The 20207-nt window shown below is 43.5% G+C and overlaps 1 protein-coding gene across 1 annotated transcript in view; it reads left to right on the top strand.

Annotated features, from left to right (window-relative positions):
* Nucleotides 1–357: 357 nt before the first annotated feature.
* The window catches only part of LOC126424771 (ankyrin-1-like), a 63312-nt gene continuing 43462 nt past the window's right edge, over nucleotides 358–20207 (top strand). The window contains exons 1-3 of the mRNA XM_050087523.1: nucleotides 358–403; nucleotides 12063–12230; nucleotides 12351–12398. Of these exons, the coding sequence (XP_049943480.1) occupies nucleotides 12143–12230; nucleotides 12351–12398 (136 nt within the window). The 5' untranslated portion in view covers nucleotides 358–403; nucleotides 12063–12142. The remainder of the gene's footprint in view (nucleotides 404–12062; nucleotides 12231–12350; nucleotides 12399–20207) is intronic.

Raw genomic sequence — 20207 nt, 5'->3', positions numbered from 1 at the left:
GAACTGTCACTGTTTTTTCTCGCTAGATTAGAAACACTTCATTATGTTGATGTGTAGATATCTAGAACATCCAATATAAAATACTTATGAGGGCGCAGAACGAAAAACATTTTCATCCGTGTTTTGACACTTCGTTTTTTTTGCCAAATTCAGATATGGCGGACACTCAATGATATAATCTCTTGGCGGCACGCGCTAGAGCCATCTATCGGTAGGTCCGGCAGTTGAGCATCCCTCATTTCGCTAGCTTTAGACGCCTGTTCAGGGTGCGGGGGTTCTGGGGGAGAGGGGAGGCTGTGTACAGAATAGGTGGGAGGCGCCAGCCGCTGCCTGGCATATAAGGACAAAAAGGCGAAACTCGCGACCGACTACCACTGCACTGCTGCGGCGCGGGACGTTTTTCGTAAGTCTCTACGCATTTCTTGCATCAGCGTGCGGTGTGCTGTGCGTATCACTTTAAAAATGAGGCAAACTAAAGAAAGGACCGACTTTTTTCCGAATTTATTACAAGACTTGTAGCGCAGCAGTCTTTCTGATGCTTTCGCATATCGTTTGGCATCAGTTATGTTCGTTAATGTCTACTGCGTCTCTCAGCATAATTTAATTGGCCGTATTTATCACTGTTACTCGTTGTATGTGTTCGAAACATGTCCCGTAAGCTTGTCGGATTTGATGAGGTTTGTGCGATGACTGGTGTACTTGGTAGAGAGCGCTAACAGTACTGAACGTAAGGCGCTTGCGCATTGATTGTCGTTTTATTGCGGTATATTGATAATTTTTACTTATGGACCATCTGAAGCAACTGAATAAAACACAATTTTAGTGCCATACGTGTTTCGCCTTTATTTTCTGCGAGGCATCATCAGTGGCGGGTTGCGTGGTCAATTTCTTACATATTACGCTCCTGTTGCATTTTTGGTGTTGTTCTTCTTCTTAGGAATGCCAATTTGCGGTTTTTCCCCACATTCCACAGCACTATGAACTGAACGCTTGTTTCAATGCAATGTTTTGGTTTCTGTTGCCGACTGTCGGCAGCTCGTGGTCTTGTGGCACCGTTCTCGCTTCCTGTGCAGAGGGTCCCGGGTTCGATTCCCGGCAGGGTCAGGGATTTTTCCTGCCTCGAGATGACTGGGTGCTGTTGTGTCGTCTTCATCATCATCATTCATCCCCATTACGGTCGTAGGAAGGCAATGGCAAACCACCTCCTCTAGACCTTGCCTAGTACAGCGGTGCGGGTCTCCCGCATCGTCCCCTACGCTGCTCGGAGTATGGGACCCCATCATCAATCAACAGCGTACCAGTGGACGAACGGGATGGGAAAGACACCGTCAATATGGGACATAGTGCAATCAATTTTAGCAATTTTACCAGTTCTTCCGTAGTTTTAACGCCAGCCAATGACACGACAGCATGCTGCCCAGTTTCTGTATCATCTCTACACCAGATTTTCACTACTTAGTGAGTAACATTTACTAGATTGTGAATGCACACAAATACACTGAAGTATACCAGACAGCGACTTATACCAATGCACGTAGGTTATTTACATATTTCTAGCACTTCGATCATAGTGCGAAATTTGTCACTACGATTGGTCATCTTTTCCCAATAGGATGGGAGTCAGAGTATTCTTGCATTCATAGGATAAAGTTGGAGAGTGAAAGATCTCCCTGCATTGTCTTTGACCAATGCTGTTTGCAACAGTGTCGCCGATTTAATTTCCAACTGACCAGAAGTGGCAGGGTACTGTTCATTCTACATTTCATGTCTCGTGAAGGAAAGAGAGTGAACAGAGTCCGTAACTGCTGTTCAGCAAAGACTGTTCTGCACCTATCTTACAGCACCTATCCAAGTGCACAAGACCTCTCCAGATGCGTGCATGTCGAGGAGGTTAGCACACCTTATTGGTGTAGAGTAGATATGAGAGTGTTGTGGTGATACAACAACTGGTCAAGCAGAAACATGCGGTTTATGCAAACTGGAGGTCCAGATGGACGGGGTTTGAAACATTTCCGCAAATCAACTGTGCTATCGATACTAGAGTATTGTTCTCGTATTGGGGTCAGTACCAAGCAGGTATTGGCAAGAAAAAAACGCTCATAGAACATAAACACGTGCACTCCTAAGGTTGTACGGTTCTGCACTTAAACACTCTATAATGTTAAAGTCGTGTACGAGGGCTATCCACAAAGTACATTACGTTTTGGAATTAAAAATAAATAAAGTATTGGAATTTTTTTTATTATACACAGATGAAAGCCACACTTAAATGCTACTTTTCTCTGTAGTTACCATTTAAATTAAGGCACTTATCGTAGCGATGGACGAGCTTGGAAATTCCTTCGTCGTAAAATTCGGCCGGCTGCGCCTTCAACCACGTGGTTACCTCTTTTGGGACAGAAAAGGTGTGATTTTTGTGGATTTCCTGGAAAGAGGCACTACAGTAAATTCTCAAAGGTATTGCCAAACTCTGCACAACTTCAGAAGAGCAATACAAAACAAGCGCAGGGGAAAGTTGGGCTCAAAGATCTTGCTGATTCACGACAACGCCCGGGCCCACACGGCAAATGCCACTCGTGAAGTTCTCGAATCTTTTAAGTGAGAGTTGTTTCCTCATCCTCCGTACAGTCCCGACGTGGCACCGTGCGACTTCCACTTATTCCCAGCAATGAAGAAGTGGTTGGCTATGCAGCGTTTTGATGACGACGCACAGCTTCAAGAAGAGGTAACCACGTGGTTGAAGGCGCAGGCGGCCGAATTTTACGACGAAGGAATTTCCAAGCTCGTCCATCGCTACGATCAGTGCCTTAATTTAAATGGCAACTATGTAGAAAAGTAGTATTTAAGTGTGGCTTTCATCTATATATAATAAAAAAAATTTCCAATACTTTATTTATTTTTAATTCCAAAACGTAATGTACTTTGTGGACAGCCCTCGTGTGCAATGCTCTTAATACTCTAATGCAAGACATATATGTCTAACACGTAACATACATCCACCCTGCAAGTTTTTTATCCTTCTGACTTCGGTGCCAAGCTTTAAGATGGTAAAACTACTTCCTTCTACACCAAAGAAAAACATAATCTTTGTGACACACGTACAATATAGCTTTCTGGAGATGTATAGTGACCACTGTTCACATCCAGAAACTATGCTGTGCTCCCATCTGTTCTATAAAATGGTCGCCAGCAACGGAAAAAGCATCTTATGGGCAAACAGACAAATGCATAGCAGCGGTGTTTGACACATGAAATTAAACGCCATGCTGCACAAACTCTGTATACCGCACAACTATCAAGCAGATGTACACACATTGTTTGCAGTATCTCACAAACGTCTGTCAGTGATTTAGAATCAAAGTAGTTATGAAAACGACGACTCTATTCATGTCCAAAATGTGACCAGGAAATGGTATATTTCGTATGCTGAAACAGGTTTTCCATCGATTTGGTGGACATGCTGCACTAAATCTCTGAACACAATGCCTTCTTTTCACACACACGCACAGACACAAAACAACCGTCAAGCTTATGTATATACAGGGTCTGCAGTACCTCACAAATCTTTGTCAGTGTCCTAGAATCAAAGTAGGTATGAAAACGACTACTCGATCCATGTCGAAAATGTGACCAGGAAATGGTATACTTCGCATGCATCTTCGTTTAAAGGAAGGCGCCGAAACAGGTTTTCCGTCCGCAGCTCGTGGTCGTGCGGTAGCGTTCTCGCTTCCTACGCCCGGGTTCCCGGGTTCGATTCCCGGCGGGGTCAGGGATTTTCTCTGCCTCGTGATGACTGAGTGTTGTGTGCTGTCCTTAGGTTAGTTAGGTTTAAGTAGCCCTAAGTTCTAGGGGACTGATGACCTCAGATGTTAAGTCCCATAGTGCTCAGAGCCATTTTGAAACAGGTTTTCCATTGGTCTGATGGACATGAGTCGTCACACATGCTTTGGAAGTCCTCTGCTGGTTGTGATGTGGAGAGATTTTATGTTAAGGACTGAAGGTAGATAGCGCTCTTACTCACATCCAGAACAACTTTCTAGATCATCCAGTTCACCAGTCAACTTGTAGGTGTTCCTACCACCTCAGTAGACATACTGCAGAACTTTAAAAAAAAAAAAAAAAAAAAAAAAAAAAAAAAAAAAAAAAAAAAAAAAAAAAAGTGCAGTAACTGCCCTGTAAGGTAACTGTTAGCAGGACCACATGGTTGTGATTGATAGAGAGTACAGAGAAGTACATTGTAAATGCGGTTTGTTACAATTTAAAACACTTAGGCAGTATTGCAATGTGTCAAACACGGGATCTGTTCAGTACTTGTACATCGCAGCCCCAAACCTGGTAATACAACGATCTTCAACCAAGGAGGATGCAAAAGTTTTTTGTAGTCAAATGTCCAGGCACTTTGCAAAAATCTTTTAAGATGGGTGACTACAGATAACTTTGTGATTGCATGTCGGCTTGCGATCTGACATATACAAATTTGTTAAACAGTCTATTACAGCTGTCTTATCGTTGTCCACGATCACTTTACTGTATCCCTGGGCCCCAGTGCTTCCATTTCGATTTTGTTCTCGTATTTCTGTTGCTATCACACACTCATTCCCACGTACAAGAATTTTCCTGCACTAAGCAGACATCTAAGTACTCTCTCATTCTCCTACAATTTTCCCGCATTTTGTCGTATCTTCCCCATTTATATGTATTTTATGTTGACTTTAGTAATTTTTTACCGAGTTTCGGGTCATTTTCTCCAGATTTTTTCGTTATGTGTATGCTCATATTGCTATCATAACCAGGTGTGGTTTGATTTTATATGTGTAATATCCATTAACCTACAAAAAATTCCTGCGAATTTCCCTCTTTCTGATGATCTACATGCATGGATTTCGGATTGGAAGAGCATGAAAGTAATAGAACTAGATAGTTGAAAGTATGCTAACACTCGTTTCGTAGCTATACGAGACTCTATGAGTGCAGAGTGCAAAGAATATGTGGAAACTTGAAGTCTGGAAACAATTCAATGTCTCACACCAATGGTTCAAAGGACGTGTCTGCAGACTCGGTTGTGGTGCAGATAATGGAAAATAAAAGTCTGGAAACAGTTCTGCATGTTCACTTCATTCCAACTACTAGTTGTTGGCAGCTGCAACAGGGAGATTACCTCTGTACGAAGCTGATTTCTCCTGCTGCTGCCTCGATCTTCCATAAGTATGTGCTCCTATTACCTACCACATGTGGTCTGCTGTTTCTGTTTATACCATCCAACTCCGATAAATGCCTCGTCGATGAAATACATGTACATTTATCGATGTTTGGGGTTACAGGGCCGACGTTATCCTGTTGTAAACACACGTGCTATTTCATGTGCAAGATTCCCAGCCTGGACCTCTAGGGGTTTTTCACAGTGAGTACTCTAAGGTTTAGCTACTTTCCATTTTCCTTAGTAGAAAGATGCTTTTTTATTAGGTGTGGCTCATGTGTATGTTCTTTTAGCCCATAACTATGGCATTGTATTCCACGTTGCCGTCTGCTTTCCCACCAAATTAAAATTTGCGTGCCACTCATGGAAAAAAAAAAATTAATTTAGTTTAACTGTTTCATGTAAAAGCTTTAAGTCACCGTCTCCCAGTTAGGGGTCTTGCTACAGTTCTCTACTGCCCCTGTTTCAATATGTTCCTTTGCACTCACAATGTAATCTTGACGTTTTTCATGTAGTTTTTTGTCTACATCTACATCTACATTTATACTCCGCAAGCCACCCAATGGTGTGTGGCGGAGGGCAATTTACGTGCCACTGTCATAACCTCCCTTTCCTGTTCCAGTCGCGTATGGTTCGCGGGAAGAACGACTGCCGGAAAGCCTCCGCGCGCCGTCGAATCTCTCTAATTTTACATTCGTGATATCCTCGGGAGGTATAAGTAGGGGGAAGCAATATATTCGATACCTCATCCAGAAACGCACCCTCTCGAAACCTGGACAGCAAGCTACACCGCGATGCAGAGCGCCTCTCTTGCAGAGTCTGCCACTTGAGTTTGCTAAACATCTCCGTAACGCTATCACGCTTACCAAATAACCCTATGACGAAACGCGCCGCTCTTCTTTGGATCTTCTCTATCTCCTCTGTCAACCCGACTTGGTACGGATTCCACACTGATGAGCAACACTCAAGTATAGGTCGAACGAGTGTTTTGTAAGCCACCTCCTTTGTTGATGGACTACATTTTCGAAGGACTCGTCCAATGAATTTCAACCTGGTACCCGCCTTACCAACAATTAATTTTATATGCTCATTCCACTTCAAATCGTTCCGCACGCATACTCCCAGATATTTTACAGAAGTGCTACCAGAGTTTGTTCCGCTATCATATAATCATACAATAAAGGATCCTTCTTTCTATGTATTTGCAATACATTACATTTGTCTATGTTAAGGGTCAGTTGCCACTCCCTGCACCAAGTGCCTATCCGCTGCAGATCTTCCTGCATTTCGCTACAATTTTCTAATGCTGCAACTCCTCTGTATACTACAGCATCATCCGCGAAAAGCCGCATGGAACTTCTGACACTATCTGCTAGGTCATTTATATATATTGTGAAATGCAATGGTCCCATAACACTCCCCTGTGGCACGCCAGAGGTTACTTTAGCGTCTGTAGACGTCTCTCCATTGAGAACAACATGCTGTGTTCTGTTTGCTAAAAACTCTTCGATCCAGCCACACGGCTGGTCTGATATTCCGTACGCTCTTACTTTTTCAGGTGACAGTGCGGAACTGTATCGAACGCCTTCCGGAAGTCAAGGAAAATGGCATCTACCTGGGAGCCCGTACCTAATATTTTCTGGGTCTCTTGAACAAATAAAGCGATCTGGGTCTCACACGATCGCTGTTCCAGGAATTCATGTTGATTCCTACAGAGTAGATTCTGGGTTTCCAGAAATGACACGATACGCGAGCAAAAAACATGTTCTATAATTCTACAACAGATCGACGTCAGAGATATAGGTATATAGTTTTGCGCATCTGCTCGACGACCCTTCTTGAAGACTGGGACTACGTGTGCTCTTTTCCAATCATTTGGAACCTTCCGTTCCTCTAGAGACTTGCGGTACACGGCTGTTAGAAGGGGGTGGGGCGCAAGTTCTTTCGCGTACTCTGTGTAGAATCGAATTGGTATCCCGTCAGGTCCAGTGGACTTTCCTCTGTTGAGTGATTCCAGTTGCTTTTCTATTCCTGGGACACTTATTTCGATGTCAGCCATTTTTTCGTTTGTGTGAGGATTTTGAGATGGCGTGTAAAAGTTATTATTGGCTTCTGTTTCTTGTCATGTTTTTTCCTTTTGCATACAAATCAGTAATCCGAATTGTGAACGGCCGGGCTCGTTGGTCCTGCGTTCTTCTTCCCATCAACAGATGGCTGTACTTTTGCCAATCTGGTTTACCAGTTTCCTTCCTCCTTCGTGTACGCCACTCCGCACTCTGCGCTCTCTGGTGGTACGCCATGTCTTATACTTTCCAAAGCGGCTCTCGGAGTCGCAGTGTACTGGGGCTCTTTCTATACTTCATTATCCCGACAGTCGTTCATTGTATCGTCTGCTGTCACTTTCCCATTGTCCGTAGCTTGTGGTCTAGTGGCTAGCGTGGCTGCCTCTGGATCACGGGGTTCCAGGTTCGATTCCTGGCCAGGTTGGTGATTTTCTCTGCCTGGGGACTGTGTGTTTGTGTTGTCCTCACCATTTCATCTTCAACATAATCATCACTCGTGACAGGGGCTAGATTGGACTGTGTAAAAATTGGAACTTTCTCTGGGCGCCGATGACCGCGCAGTTGGGCGCCAAGCAAACTGCATGGGGGCTTAATTAAATAAAATGAAATTATTTTTAGTTTTCGTAGCTGTTATGTCCGATTACGCTGTGTCTCGTAATCGGTTGGCCCTGACTAGTATTATTACGCTATCTGACTGCAAAGAACAACAACAAAGAATGAAAATTTTCGTAAACACAGTTAATTAATTAAGTCCCCAGCAACTATAAAACCTACTAAACCAAAGCCCAAGTATAACTGTTCTGTATGTGGGAGTGTGACTCAACGTACACATCTGGCACGGTTCTTCTCCAACAAGACAAGAATTTTTGAATACCAATTATACTGACGTGATAAAAGAAAATTAGAAATACTATAATTGCGTAAGGAAAGCAGAATTACACTCTAATACAAGAACACACGCCAGATGCTTTGTTGACTGAACCTGTAATGACGCATTATTTAGGATACTGAAATAAAAACAAACGGAGTTAATTACCTCATTTATATTGATGAAAATCATTCTAATCCTTACATTATATCTCAACCAGAACTCTCCAATATCACATCTCAGCAAGCACTGCCTAATAGCACATCTCAACAAACACTCTCTGCTACAACATCTCAGCACAGACTACCACGAGACCTCGACAGGCACTCACTACTACGAGCTCTCTCCAAGCACTGTCTTCTACGAGTTCTTAACAGGCACTGACTACTACGAGTTCTTAACAGGCACTGTGGAGGCGGCTTAGTAATACTCTTTGGCGCAATCTCTGGCGCAGTGGCTCAGTGTAGCCACCTTTCAAAACCAATCATCACTGACTTACATATTACAGCGCCCAACCCGAACACTATTTGTTAATAGTGTTATATGGTACTTTTTTCTGTCATTTGTACTTCAAATGGTTCAAATGGCTCTGAGCACTATGGGACTTAACATCTCAGGTGATCAGTGTCCTAGAACTTAGAACTACTTAAACCTAACTAACCTAAGTACATCACACACATCCATACCCGAGCCAAGATTTGAACCTGCGACAGTAGCAGCAGCACGGTTCCGGAAAGCACGCGCCTAGAACCGCTCGGCCACTGCGGCTGGCTTCATGTGTACGAATGCGTATAAATGTTATTATTGGCTTCTGTTTCTTGTTTATTTTCAATATTACACATGATGAGCATGTAATTGCCCGAAACCCATCATGATCTTCAAACTTACAACTGAGGCGATATTTTCAATCTCTTCTGGAATGGTCAGTTGCAGGTGTTCCTCCGGCAGAATTGTTTGTAATTTAGTGAACTATTGAAAATGAATTTAATAAATAAATCCCGTCAAGGTAGTATTGTTCACTAACACAATGGGATTGTAATTAAAAACTCAAATATTTGATAATATTACTGAAATATCAGTGAATGGCGATCAAACCTCAGTGGCCGCACTAAGTTAAAGTGTATGTCTGAGAAACGATTTACACAAAGAGAAAGTTGGTAATCTTTCATTCATTATGGTCATTTTGTTACCTCTCAAAGCATATGCTATACAATGTACGTAAGATATGAATAAAATCGCACATTCTAAGTACAGTTATAAGACTCGAAGAGGCCAGGTTAATAGGAGCATGCTACTGCCCTCTGTTCATTTGTGCTTACAGATTTTACATAGCGTGTTCCATTTATTATTTATTTAGCATTTTCTTCTAGTGCTCATTTGCATATCAATAAACTATTAAATACCATTGATAGATAGATAGACATTCAGCAATCACAGGCCCTGCAGACCATGCACTGCTTCCACAAACTGCCTCCATTCCTTCCTGTTTTGTGCCCGGTTCCTCCAGGTGTCTTCAATTCTGAAGGCTGCTACATCCTTCGCTAGGTCGTCCATCCAGCGCTGCTTCGGTCATCCAATGGGGCGTTTGGTGTTTGGTTTCCCCGCTACTGCCATCTTCGCCTGTCTTCCATCTGGCATACGGGCTACATGGCCCACCCATTGTATTCTTTTGCTCTTTATCTTCTGTAGGATAGTTGGTTGTCGCATCAGAAGGTAGATTTCCTCGTTTTTCCTCCATTCTCCGTTATCTAAAACTGGTCCCCATACTTTCTCTTTACTCTTCTTTCAAATAGCAAGTTTTTCCTTTTCTCGCTTAGTCATGCTGCATGTTTCTGAACCGTACATTACTGCTGGGCATATCACTGTGCTGTAGATTTTCACGTTAGTGTTCACTGAGATCGAGTTAGAGCTGAGCGTCTCTCTGAGGGAATGCGTGCATTTCATTCCCAATGCTATTCTTTCCTTGATGTCCATTTTTATGTTGTTGTCCGTGGTAAACCAAGATCACAAATATTTGAATTGCTGTACTCTCTTGAACCTCTTGCCATCTATCTCAAGAAATACTTTCTGCTCTTGTCTTCTTCCTAATTGCATGAACTCTGTTTTGCCTCGATTCACTTTGAGCCCTACCTTCCGTGCATAATTGTCCATTTTCTGGTACATTTCTTTCAACTCGTGCTTTTATTCACTTAGTAGTACTATGTCATCTACATATGCAAGACAATTGAAGTTACAGTCCACCTCTACTCCAGCCCACTCCTGTTGCCTACACTCTTTTATTACTTGCTCTAAGATGACATTGAACAGAACACACGAGAGAGCATCCCCATATGTGAGGCCTCTCTCAATCTCGAATGTTTCTGATGTGGCTCCTCAAAAGCGTACTGCTGCCTTTGACCCTTCCATATAAGCTTGCTCCATTCTCACTAGCTTCTCAGAGATTCTGAAGTCACGCATTGCATTGTATAGGCTGTTCCTGTGGATGCTGGCATATGTACGTTGAAAATCGACGAACAGGCTGTAGATATCTTTATCATATTCCCAGTGTTTTTCAAATAATTGTCTTAGTGAGAAGTGTGATCTATTGTCAATCGGTTTGGTCGAAAGCCAGCTTGGTACTGCTGTATGTTGTTCTCTATGAATGGTTGCGATTTTCTGATGATAATGATGGACAGCACCTTATACGTTACATTCAACAAGCTGTTTCCTCTGTAGTTACCACATTATATTGTATATTGGGCATATATTATAGTCAGTTTCCAGTATTCTGGCAGTGTCATCTCCTCCCATAGCAACTGAATCAGTTTATATAGTGTAAGCTCTCATCTCCCTCCTTGATTAATTCTGATGTTATTCTGTCCTCCCCTGGGGCATTGTTGTTTCTGAGTCCTTTGATTGTGATCTTCATGTCTTCTTCACTAACTTCCCATTCTTCTTCATCTTTCCTTTCCTTCGTAGCGTTTGCAGGTAATATCTCATCTTGGTCTGGGCGATTCAGCAGTTCTGAGAAGTATTCTTTCCATCTTTCTACAATTCTTTCCTTGTCATTTATCAAGTTGCCATTCTTATACCATTAAGTTTAAATATTTATAACCTGAGATGATAAGCAATGGAAGTGGGGAACTCAATCTTCTTACTGTGTACATCTGTGGCAGATTCAAAACAGTGACACATTTACACAATAATACTAGCTACGTAAAATCAGTTGTATTTTTAGACCAAGTAAAATACATGAAATGCCATTTTTTAAATGTCGACTTACATTAACTAGCAACTGATGCGTGTTATGCTATGATTGAGCAAAGTCTGTGTTAGTAATTGTTTTTCTATGGGCTGTCATAATGTACATAACCACAGACATTCTTAACTGTTGTAATAATGATCGCAAAATCATGATCCCTGTCGGAACGATCATTTCTCGTCGCCACCATCTCTGTAGTGTTTTCGGTTTCATCATAGCGTGTTTTGAGGACTGCATCAGCCATATTCGAGTCAGCGCTCATTAGCGCCATTATATTCCTAAAAACCATAGTTACCCCCACCACCCGCTGTCCTGTGCTTGCACGTGCTACGTGCAAGAGACACACCAATGCATCTCTACTTTTGCCAGAAAAATCAACTCTTAATATCTTACAGCACAGTTCCTGCTGGAAAAGAGTACTTTATACCGGTCTCTCTGCAATAAATATAGGTATGACAAAAGAATACACGCCGTTTAGAGAACACTTTCTAACAATTAATCGGATGTAAACAGAATTACGATGTCTTAAACGGTTTCGGATACATTTAAAGTAAGTAACGTTGCTAAATCATATATATGGTAGAACGAAGCGGTATCAGACTTGCTAAATTGTATAATCCAAGGTTGACTGAAATGTTAATTTACAATAGTAGCTTGTAGAAAGAAAATATATAGTGATTCATTAAATTACAGGTTTTTCATAAGTGTCCAAAATTGATGAAGATATTGTGAGGGAAGCTCTTCACTTGGCGCAACACCTACGTCCTTGTATTATGTTCTGCAAGACCATAAGTTGGTTTATCTGCATCTTTTTGGCAACAGTCATAGCAACAAATTACAATGGCACAGACTCCGTTACAGGTAAAGAATGCACCTTTTTTGTAGATAAGTCTCAGCATCATAACTAATGACAATTTTGCAGTGATTAATGAAGCAGGAGTTTAACGTTTTCATTCACATTTCTACCAATATCTTTTTCAGAATCTGGTCCTGAAGTCACAGTCCATTACGTAAAAACAGACAAGCCAGGTAAGTGTTTCCTTTTGCAGGGTGTAGTGCATCATCACACCGTCGCATGGACACATCAAGTCGTTGCAATTCCGCTCCTGTAATATTCAGCAATACTGCCTCTATATCGCCCCATAATTGCTAAAGTATTGCCAGCGCATGATTTTGTGCATGAACTATCCTCTCGATTATGTCCCACAAATATTCGATGGGATTCGTGTTGGGCTGTCTGGATGACCAAATCATTCGCTCGAAATATCGAGAATGTTCTTGAAACCAATTGCAAGCACATGTGGACCAGAGACATGGCATGTTGTACCCATAAAAAATATATAGTTATTCGGAACAACAAAGTTCATGAATGGCTGCAAATGGTCTCCAGGCAGCCAAAATTAACCATTTCCAGTCAATGATTGGTTTGTTTGGATCCACAATCCATGTAACACGAACCACACCATTATGGAGCTACCAACAGCCTGCATACTGCCTTGACAACTTGGGTCCATTGCTTTACGGAGTCTACGCCACACTCGACCCTACCATCAGCTCTCACCAACTGAAATAGCGGCTCATCTGACCAATCCACGGTTATCCAGACGTCTAGGGTCCAACCGATATACACTCCTGGAAATGGAAAAAAGAACACATTGACACCGGTGTGTCAGACCCACCATACTTGCTCCGGACACTGCGAGAGGGCTGTACAAGCAATGATCACACGCACGGCACAGCGGACACACCAGGAACCGCGGTGTTGGCCGTCGAATGGCGCTAGCTGTGCAGCATTTGTGCACCGCCGCCGTCAGTGTCAGCCAGTTTGCCGTGGCATACGGAGCTCCATCGCAGTCTTTAACACTGGTAGCATGCCGCGACAGCGTGGACGTGAACCGTATGTGCAGTTGACGGACTTTGAGCGAGGGCGTATAGTGGGCATGCGGGAGGCCGGGTGGACGTACCGCCGAATTGCTCAACACGTGGGGCGTGAGGTCTCCACAGTACATCGATGTTGTCGCCAGTGGTCGGCGGAAGGTGCACGTGCCCGTCGACCTGGGACCGGACCGCAGCGACGCACGGATGCACGCCAAGACCGTAGGATCCTACGCAGTGCCGTAGGGGACCGCACCGCCACTTCCCAGCAAATTAGGGACACTGTTGCTCCTGGGGTATCGGCGAGGACCATTCGCAACCGTCTCCATGAAGCTGGGCTACGATCCCGCACACCGTTAGGCCGTCTTCCGCTCACGCCCCAACATCGTGCAGCCCGCCTCCAGTGGTGTCGCGACAGGCGTGAATGGAGGGACGAATGGAGACGTGTCGTCTTCAGCGATGAGAGTCGCTTCTGCCTTGGTGCGAATGATGGTCGTATGCGTGTTTGGCGCCGTGCAGGTGAGCGCCACAATCAGGACTGCATACGACCGAGGCACACAGGGCCAACACCCGGCATCATGGTGTGGGGAGCGATCTCCTACACTGGCCGTACACCACTGGTGATCGTCGAGGGGACACTGAATAGTGCACGGCACATCCAAACCGTCATCGAACCCATCGTTCTACCATTCCTAGACCGGCAAGGGAACTTGCTGTTCCAACAGGACAATGCACGTCCGCATGTATCCCGTGCCACCCAACGTGCTCTAGAAGGTGTAAGTCAACTACCCTGGCCAGCAAGATCTCCGGATCTGTCCCCCATTGAGCATGTTTGGGACTGGATGAAGCGTCGTCTCACGCGGTCTGCACGTCCAGCACGAACGCTGGTCCAACTGAGGCGCCAGGTGGAAATGGCATGGCAAGCCGTTCCACAGGACTACATCCAGCATCTCTACGATCGTCTCCATGGGAGAATAGCAGCCTGCATTGCTGCGAAAGGTGGATATACACTGTACTAGTGCTGACATTGTGCATGCTCTGTTGCCTGTGTCTATGTGCCTGTGGTTCTGTCAGTGTGATCATGTGATGTATCTGACCCCAGGAATGTGTCAATAAAGTTTCCCCTTCCTGGGACAATGAATTCACGGTGTTCTTATTTCAATTTCCAGGAGTGTAGTAACGAGCCCAGGAGAGGCTCTCCAGGCAATGTGATGCTGATAGCAAAGGTACTCGAGTTTGATGCCGTAGCCCATTAACGCCAAATTCCACTTCACTGTCCTAATGGATATGTTCATCATTTATCTCACTTTAATACCTGCGATTATTCCGCGCAGTGCTGCTTATCTGTTAGCACTGACAACTCCACGCAAATGGCTGTGCTCTCAGTCGTTAAGTGAAAGCCGTCGACATCCGCATTATCTGTGGTGAGAGACAATGCCTGAAATTTGGTAATCTCAGCACACTCTTGACACTGTGAATTGCGAAATATGGAATTCCCTAACGATTTTCGTTATCAGATAGATTATATAATTGTAAGACAGAAATTTAGGAACCAGGTTTCAAATTGTAAGACATTTCCAGGGGCACATGTGGACTCTGACCACAATCTATTGGTTATGAACTGCAGATTAAAACTGAAGAAACTGCAAAAAGGTGGGAATTTAAGGAGATGGGACCTGGATAAACTGAAAGAACCAGAGATTGTACAGAGTTTCAGGGAGAGCATAAGGGAACAATCGACAGAAATGGGGAAAAGAAATACACTAGAAGAAGAATGGGTAGCTTTGAGGGATGAAATAGTGAAGGCAGCAGAGGATCAAATAGATAAAAAGACGAGGACTAGCAGAAGCCCTTGGGTAACAGAAGAAATATTGAATTTAATTGATGAAAGGAGAAAATATAAAAATGCAGTAAATGAAGCAGGCAAAAAGGAATACAAACGTCTCAAAAATGAGATCGACAGGAATAGCAAAATGGCTAAGCAGGTATGGTTAGAGGACAAATGTAAGAATGTAGAGGCTTATCTCACTAGGGGTAAGATAGATACTGCCTACAGGAAAATTAAAGAGAGCTTTGGAGAAAGGAGAAGCACTTGCATGAATATCAAGAGCTCAGATGGAAACCCAGTTCTAAGCAAAGAAGGGAAAGCAGAAAGGTGGAAGGAGTATTTAGAGGGTCCATACAAGGGCGATGTACTTGAGGACAATATTATGGAAATAGAAGAGGATGTAGATGAAGAAGAAATGGGAGATATGATACTGCGTGAAGACTTTGACAGAGCACTGAAAGACCTGAGTCGAAACAAGGCCCCCGGAGTAGACAAAATTCCATTAGAACTACTGACAGCCTTGGGAGAGCCAGTCCTGACAGAACTCTACCATCTGGTGAGCAAGATGTATGAGACAGGCGAAATACCCTCAGACTACAAGAAGAATATAATAATTCCAACCCCAAAGAAAGCAGGTGTTGACAGATGTGAAAATTACTGAACGATCAGTTTAATAAGTCACAGCTGCAAAATACTAACGCGAATTCTTTAGAGATGAATGGAAAAACTGATAGAAGCCGACCTCGGGGAAGATCAGTTTGGATTCTGTAGAAATGTTGGAACACGTGAGGCAATACTGACCCTACGACATCTTAGAAGAAAGATTAAGGAAAGGCAAACCTACGTTTCTAGCATTTGTAGACTTAGAGAAAGCTTTTGACAATGTTGATTGGAATACTGTCTTTCAAATTCTGAAGGTGGCAGGGGTAAAATACAGGGAGCAAAAGGCTATTTATAATTTGTACAGAAACCAGATGGCAGTTATAAGAGTCGATGGGTATGAAAGGGAAGCAGTGGTTGGGAAGGGAGTGAGACAGGGTTGTAGCCTATCCCCGATGTTATTCAATATGTATATTGAGGAAGCACTAAGTGAAACAAAAGAAAAGTTTGGAGTAGGTATTAAAATCCATGGAGAAGAAAAATAAAACTTTGAGGTTCGCCGATGACATTGTAATTCTGTCTGAGACAGCAAAGGACTTGGAAGAACAGTTGAACGGAATGGACAGTGTCTTGAAAGGAGGGTATAAGATGAACATCAACAAAAGCAAAACGAGGATAATGGAATGTAGTCGAATTAAGCTGAGAGAATTAGATTAGGAAATGAGACACTTAAAGTAGTAAAGGAGTTTTGCTATTTGGGGGGCAAAATAGCTGATGATGGTCGAAGTAGAGAAGATATAAATGTAGACTGGCAGTGGCAAGGAAAGCGTTTCTGAAGAAGAAAAATTTGTTAACATCGAGTATAATTTAAATGTCAGGAAGTCGTTTCTGAAAGTATTTCTATGGAGTGTAGGCATGTATGGAAGTGAAACGTGGACGATAAATAGTTTAGACAAGAAGAGAATAGAAGCTTTCGAAATGTGGTGCTACAGAAGAATGCTGAAGATTAGATGGGTAGATCACATAACTAATGAGGAGGTATTGAATAGAATTGGGGAGGAGAGGAGCTTGTGGCACAACTTGACTAGAAGAAGGGATCGGTTGTTAGGACATGTTCTGAGACATCGAGGGATCACCAATTTAGTGTTGGAGGGCAGCGTTGAGGGTAAAAATCGTAGAGGGAGACCAAGAGATGAATACACTAAGCAGATTCAGAAGGATGTAGGCTGCAGTAGGTACTGGGAGATGAAGAAGCATTCACAGGATAGAGTAGCATGGAGAGCTGCATCAAACCAGTCTCAGGACTGAAGACCACAACAACAACAACAACAACAACGATTTTCGAAATGGAGTGTCCCAAGTGTCTAACTCCAACTATCATTCCGCATTCAAAGTCTGTTAGTTCCCGTCGTGCGGTTACCATAACGTCGGAAATATTTTCACATGAATCAACTGAGTACAGATGACACCTCTCCGAATTAACTGGCTTTTAAACCTTGTGTACACGATACTACCGCCATTTGTAATGCGTATACTGTTAAGCCAAGACTTTTGTCACCTCAGTGGCTACCTGTTTCACTACCAACTGTATGTGGTAGGTATGTAGTTTAGCAAAGAAACATAGTTCAATGGTTTAATACATGTGATACACACATAAAAATGTTCTGCATCACCTCAGTTCCGAGAGTTTTGGAACCTGTACACAAAATTGGAATAGAGATCAACATAAACATCATTTCCGCCCTTTTTATTGCTCACGAAAACCACACATTGCATGTTGTACCACCATAACGCGAGACCTTCAGAGGTGGTGGTCCAGATTGCTGTACACCAGGCTGCTCCAACCGAGCTCCAGGGAGGCGGAGCGCTCCGGAGCGCTCATTGCGGCAGCTCGAAGCCCGCGTGAAGGGGAAAAGCGATCTCACTGCCCCCTGGCCGCATGAAGCCGCAACTGACGCAATAATCCGTGTTCAATGGCAGCTATTACTAGCCGCGGGAGCCCTGTACCTCTATTGAGAGGGATGGTCGTTCGCAGTGTCTTGTAAGTCATAAAGTATTTAATTATGCGAAGAGGTACAATATACAACGACATTATACACGTCCTCACGCAGCGCACTACGATCACGTAGGGGGCGTTGCACGCAGAGAACTGGTAGCCAAACTTAAGAACAACATACCTGGAAACGTAAGTTTAAAAACGGTTTCGTAATACGGAGGGTATGAAAACATGCAACATAGTTCGTTTTCTGTGATGCATTTATAATTTTCAGCTGAATGAGAGCGGAGAAAACACTACTGAATCTGCAATTCTAGCAAGCTACAGGGTCGCTCACATCATTGCGACGAGTGGAAAGCCGTTTTCGGTGGGACCACTCGTAAAATCGTGCATGGTAGCAGTTGCAGGGCCAAGGGAGGTGCAGGCAATTGAAGGGGTTTGCCTGTCGAAGCAAACAATGTCTCGTCGAATCCTGGACATGGCAGCGGATTTAGAGACACATGTCAGGAAAAACGCAAAGAGATTTGTTGCATTTTCGATAGCGCTTGACGAAAGCACCGACATATCGGACTGTGCTCAGCTTGCAGTCTTTGTGCGTGGTGTCGACATGGAGCTGCAAGTAACTGAAGAACTCTTGGATGTGGTACCACTCGATTACACCGCAACAGGACGTGACATTTTTGAAGCTGTTTGTGAATCAGTGGACAGTATGAATTTGCCGTGGGATAAGCTCCATTCTGTAGCGACAGACGCTGCACCACAAATGATCGGATGTCACCAAGGTTTTGATTCTCGTTTGAAAAATAAACTCAGGGACGAATTCGGGAAAGACATTTTGACTCTTCATTGTTTTATTCACCAAGAGGCACTGTGTGCCGAAACAGTAGAGCTTGGTGGCGTAATGAAAGATGTCGTGAAGTGTGTGAGTTTTGTGCGGCGTCACGGTATGAATCATCGCCAATTCAAAGGATTCCTGAAAGATATGGAAGTGGAGTATGGGGATATACCTACCACAGTACAGTTCGTTGGCTGAGTCGGGGAAAAGTTCTTGATGTTTTCTTTGCCATTCGTGAGGAAATATCCCTTTTTCTCGAAATGAAAGGGGAAGAAATGCGTTGTCTGAAAGATATAAAATAGATATCAGACCTGGCGTTCCTAGCTGACATAACTATGCATCTGAATAATTTAAATCTGTCATTGCAGGGCAAAGGGCAGCTAATCGTTGACTCGTTCCACATCATTACGAAATATCGTATTCATGATCCATGGAACTAGTATTAATCTAATCTAATCTAATCTAATGCACGACCAGATCAAAACGTTCATGGAAAAGTTACGTTTATTTGAGAGGCATATGAGTAATGGACATTTAACGTTCTTCAATCGTCTTGCTTCTTTAAAACTGTGTGAAGGTACTACTTTCCGCAATTACCAAGCAAAGTTAAAGCAGCTCATCACGTCGTTTGAAACACGATTCCGAGACCTCACTAGTTTGGAAATGGAACTTAAGGTGTTCAGCACTCCTTTTTCAGTTTCTGTTTCAGTTTCAGTTTCTGGTGTAGCATGACTTGTCATCGTCACTTCAATTAGAGATTATTGATTTGCAAAATTCAACTTTGTTGAAAGAGAGGTACTACAACACGATGGATTTGTCACGATGGATTTGTCACGATGGTATCGTTCATTACAGCAAAAAACATTTCCAAAGCTTCACAACAATGCCGCTCAGATGATGTGCATGTTTGGATCTACGCATTGTTGTGAGCAGATTTTCTCAGCAATGAAAAGAGTAAAAAGTAAGGAACGATCGTTTCTTCAGGATGCAACAATGAAGGCCATCCTTCGCCTTAACGCTGCGAACACTTTGACGCCTGATATTTCCGATCTTGTAACAAAAAGAAAATGTCAAGCTGCAGAGGCCCGATAAATTTAGTATGTGGTTCCTTGTAAAACAGTTGTTCCTTATTTATTTCCTGAACATCATATTTCCTGGTGTAGCATGTCACCAACGTCTTAGCAGCTAAGAGTATGAGGTTGTCGATCTTGTAAGATGCAGCTGGCACATCAAAACGCTTGCCTTGGCACCTGCCTCAGCCAGCCGTGCCACATGCCGGCGTGCCGGCCCAATTGAATGGTCACAGTGAGCGACACGGCTCCCCGGAGCAGTGAGAGCTCCGCGGCCTACAACGGAGCCGACGAGCTGGAACAGCCTGCTGTACACAACAGTACCTTTAATACCCAGTAGCACGTCCTCTTGCGTTGATGCATGCCTGTATTTGTCGTGACATACTATCCACAAGTTCATCAAGGCACTGTTGGTCCAGATTGTCCCACTCCTCAACGGCGATTTGGCGTAGATCCCTCAGAGTGGTTGGTGGGTCACGTCATCCATAAACAGCACTTTTCAGTCTATCCCAGGCACGTTCGATAGGATTCATGTCTGGAGAACATGCTGGCCACTCTAGTCGAGTGATATCATTATCCTGAAGGAAGTCATTCACAAACGTGTACGATGGGAGTGCGAATTGTCGTCCATGGA

This window comes from Schistocerca serialis, chromosome 10, assembly GCF_023864345.2.
Source record: "Schistocerca serialis cubense isolate TAMUIC-IGC-003099 chromosome 10, iqSchSeri2.2, whole genome shotgun sequence".
Lineage (NCBI taxonomy): Eukaryota > Metazoa > Arthropoda > Insecta > Orthoptera > Acrididae > Schistocerca > Schistocerca serialis.
The sequence above is the reverse complement of the archived record's forward strand: the minus strand, read 5'-3'. Positions and strand labels throughout refer to the sequence as shown.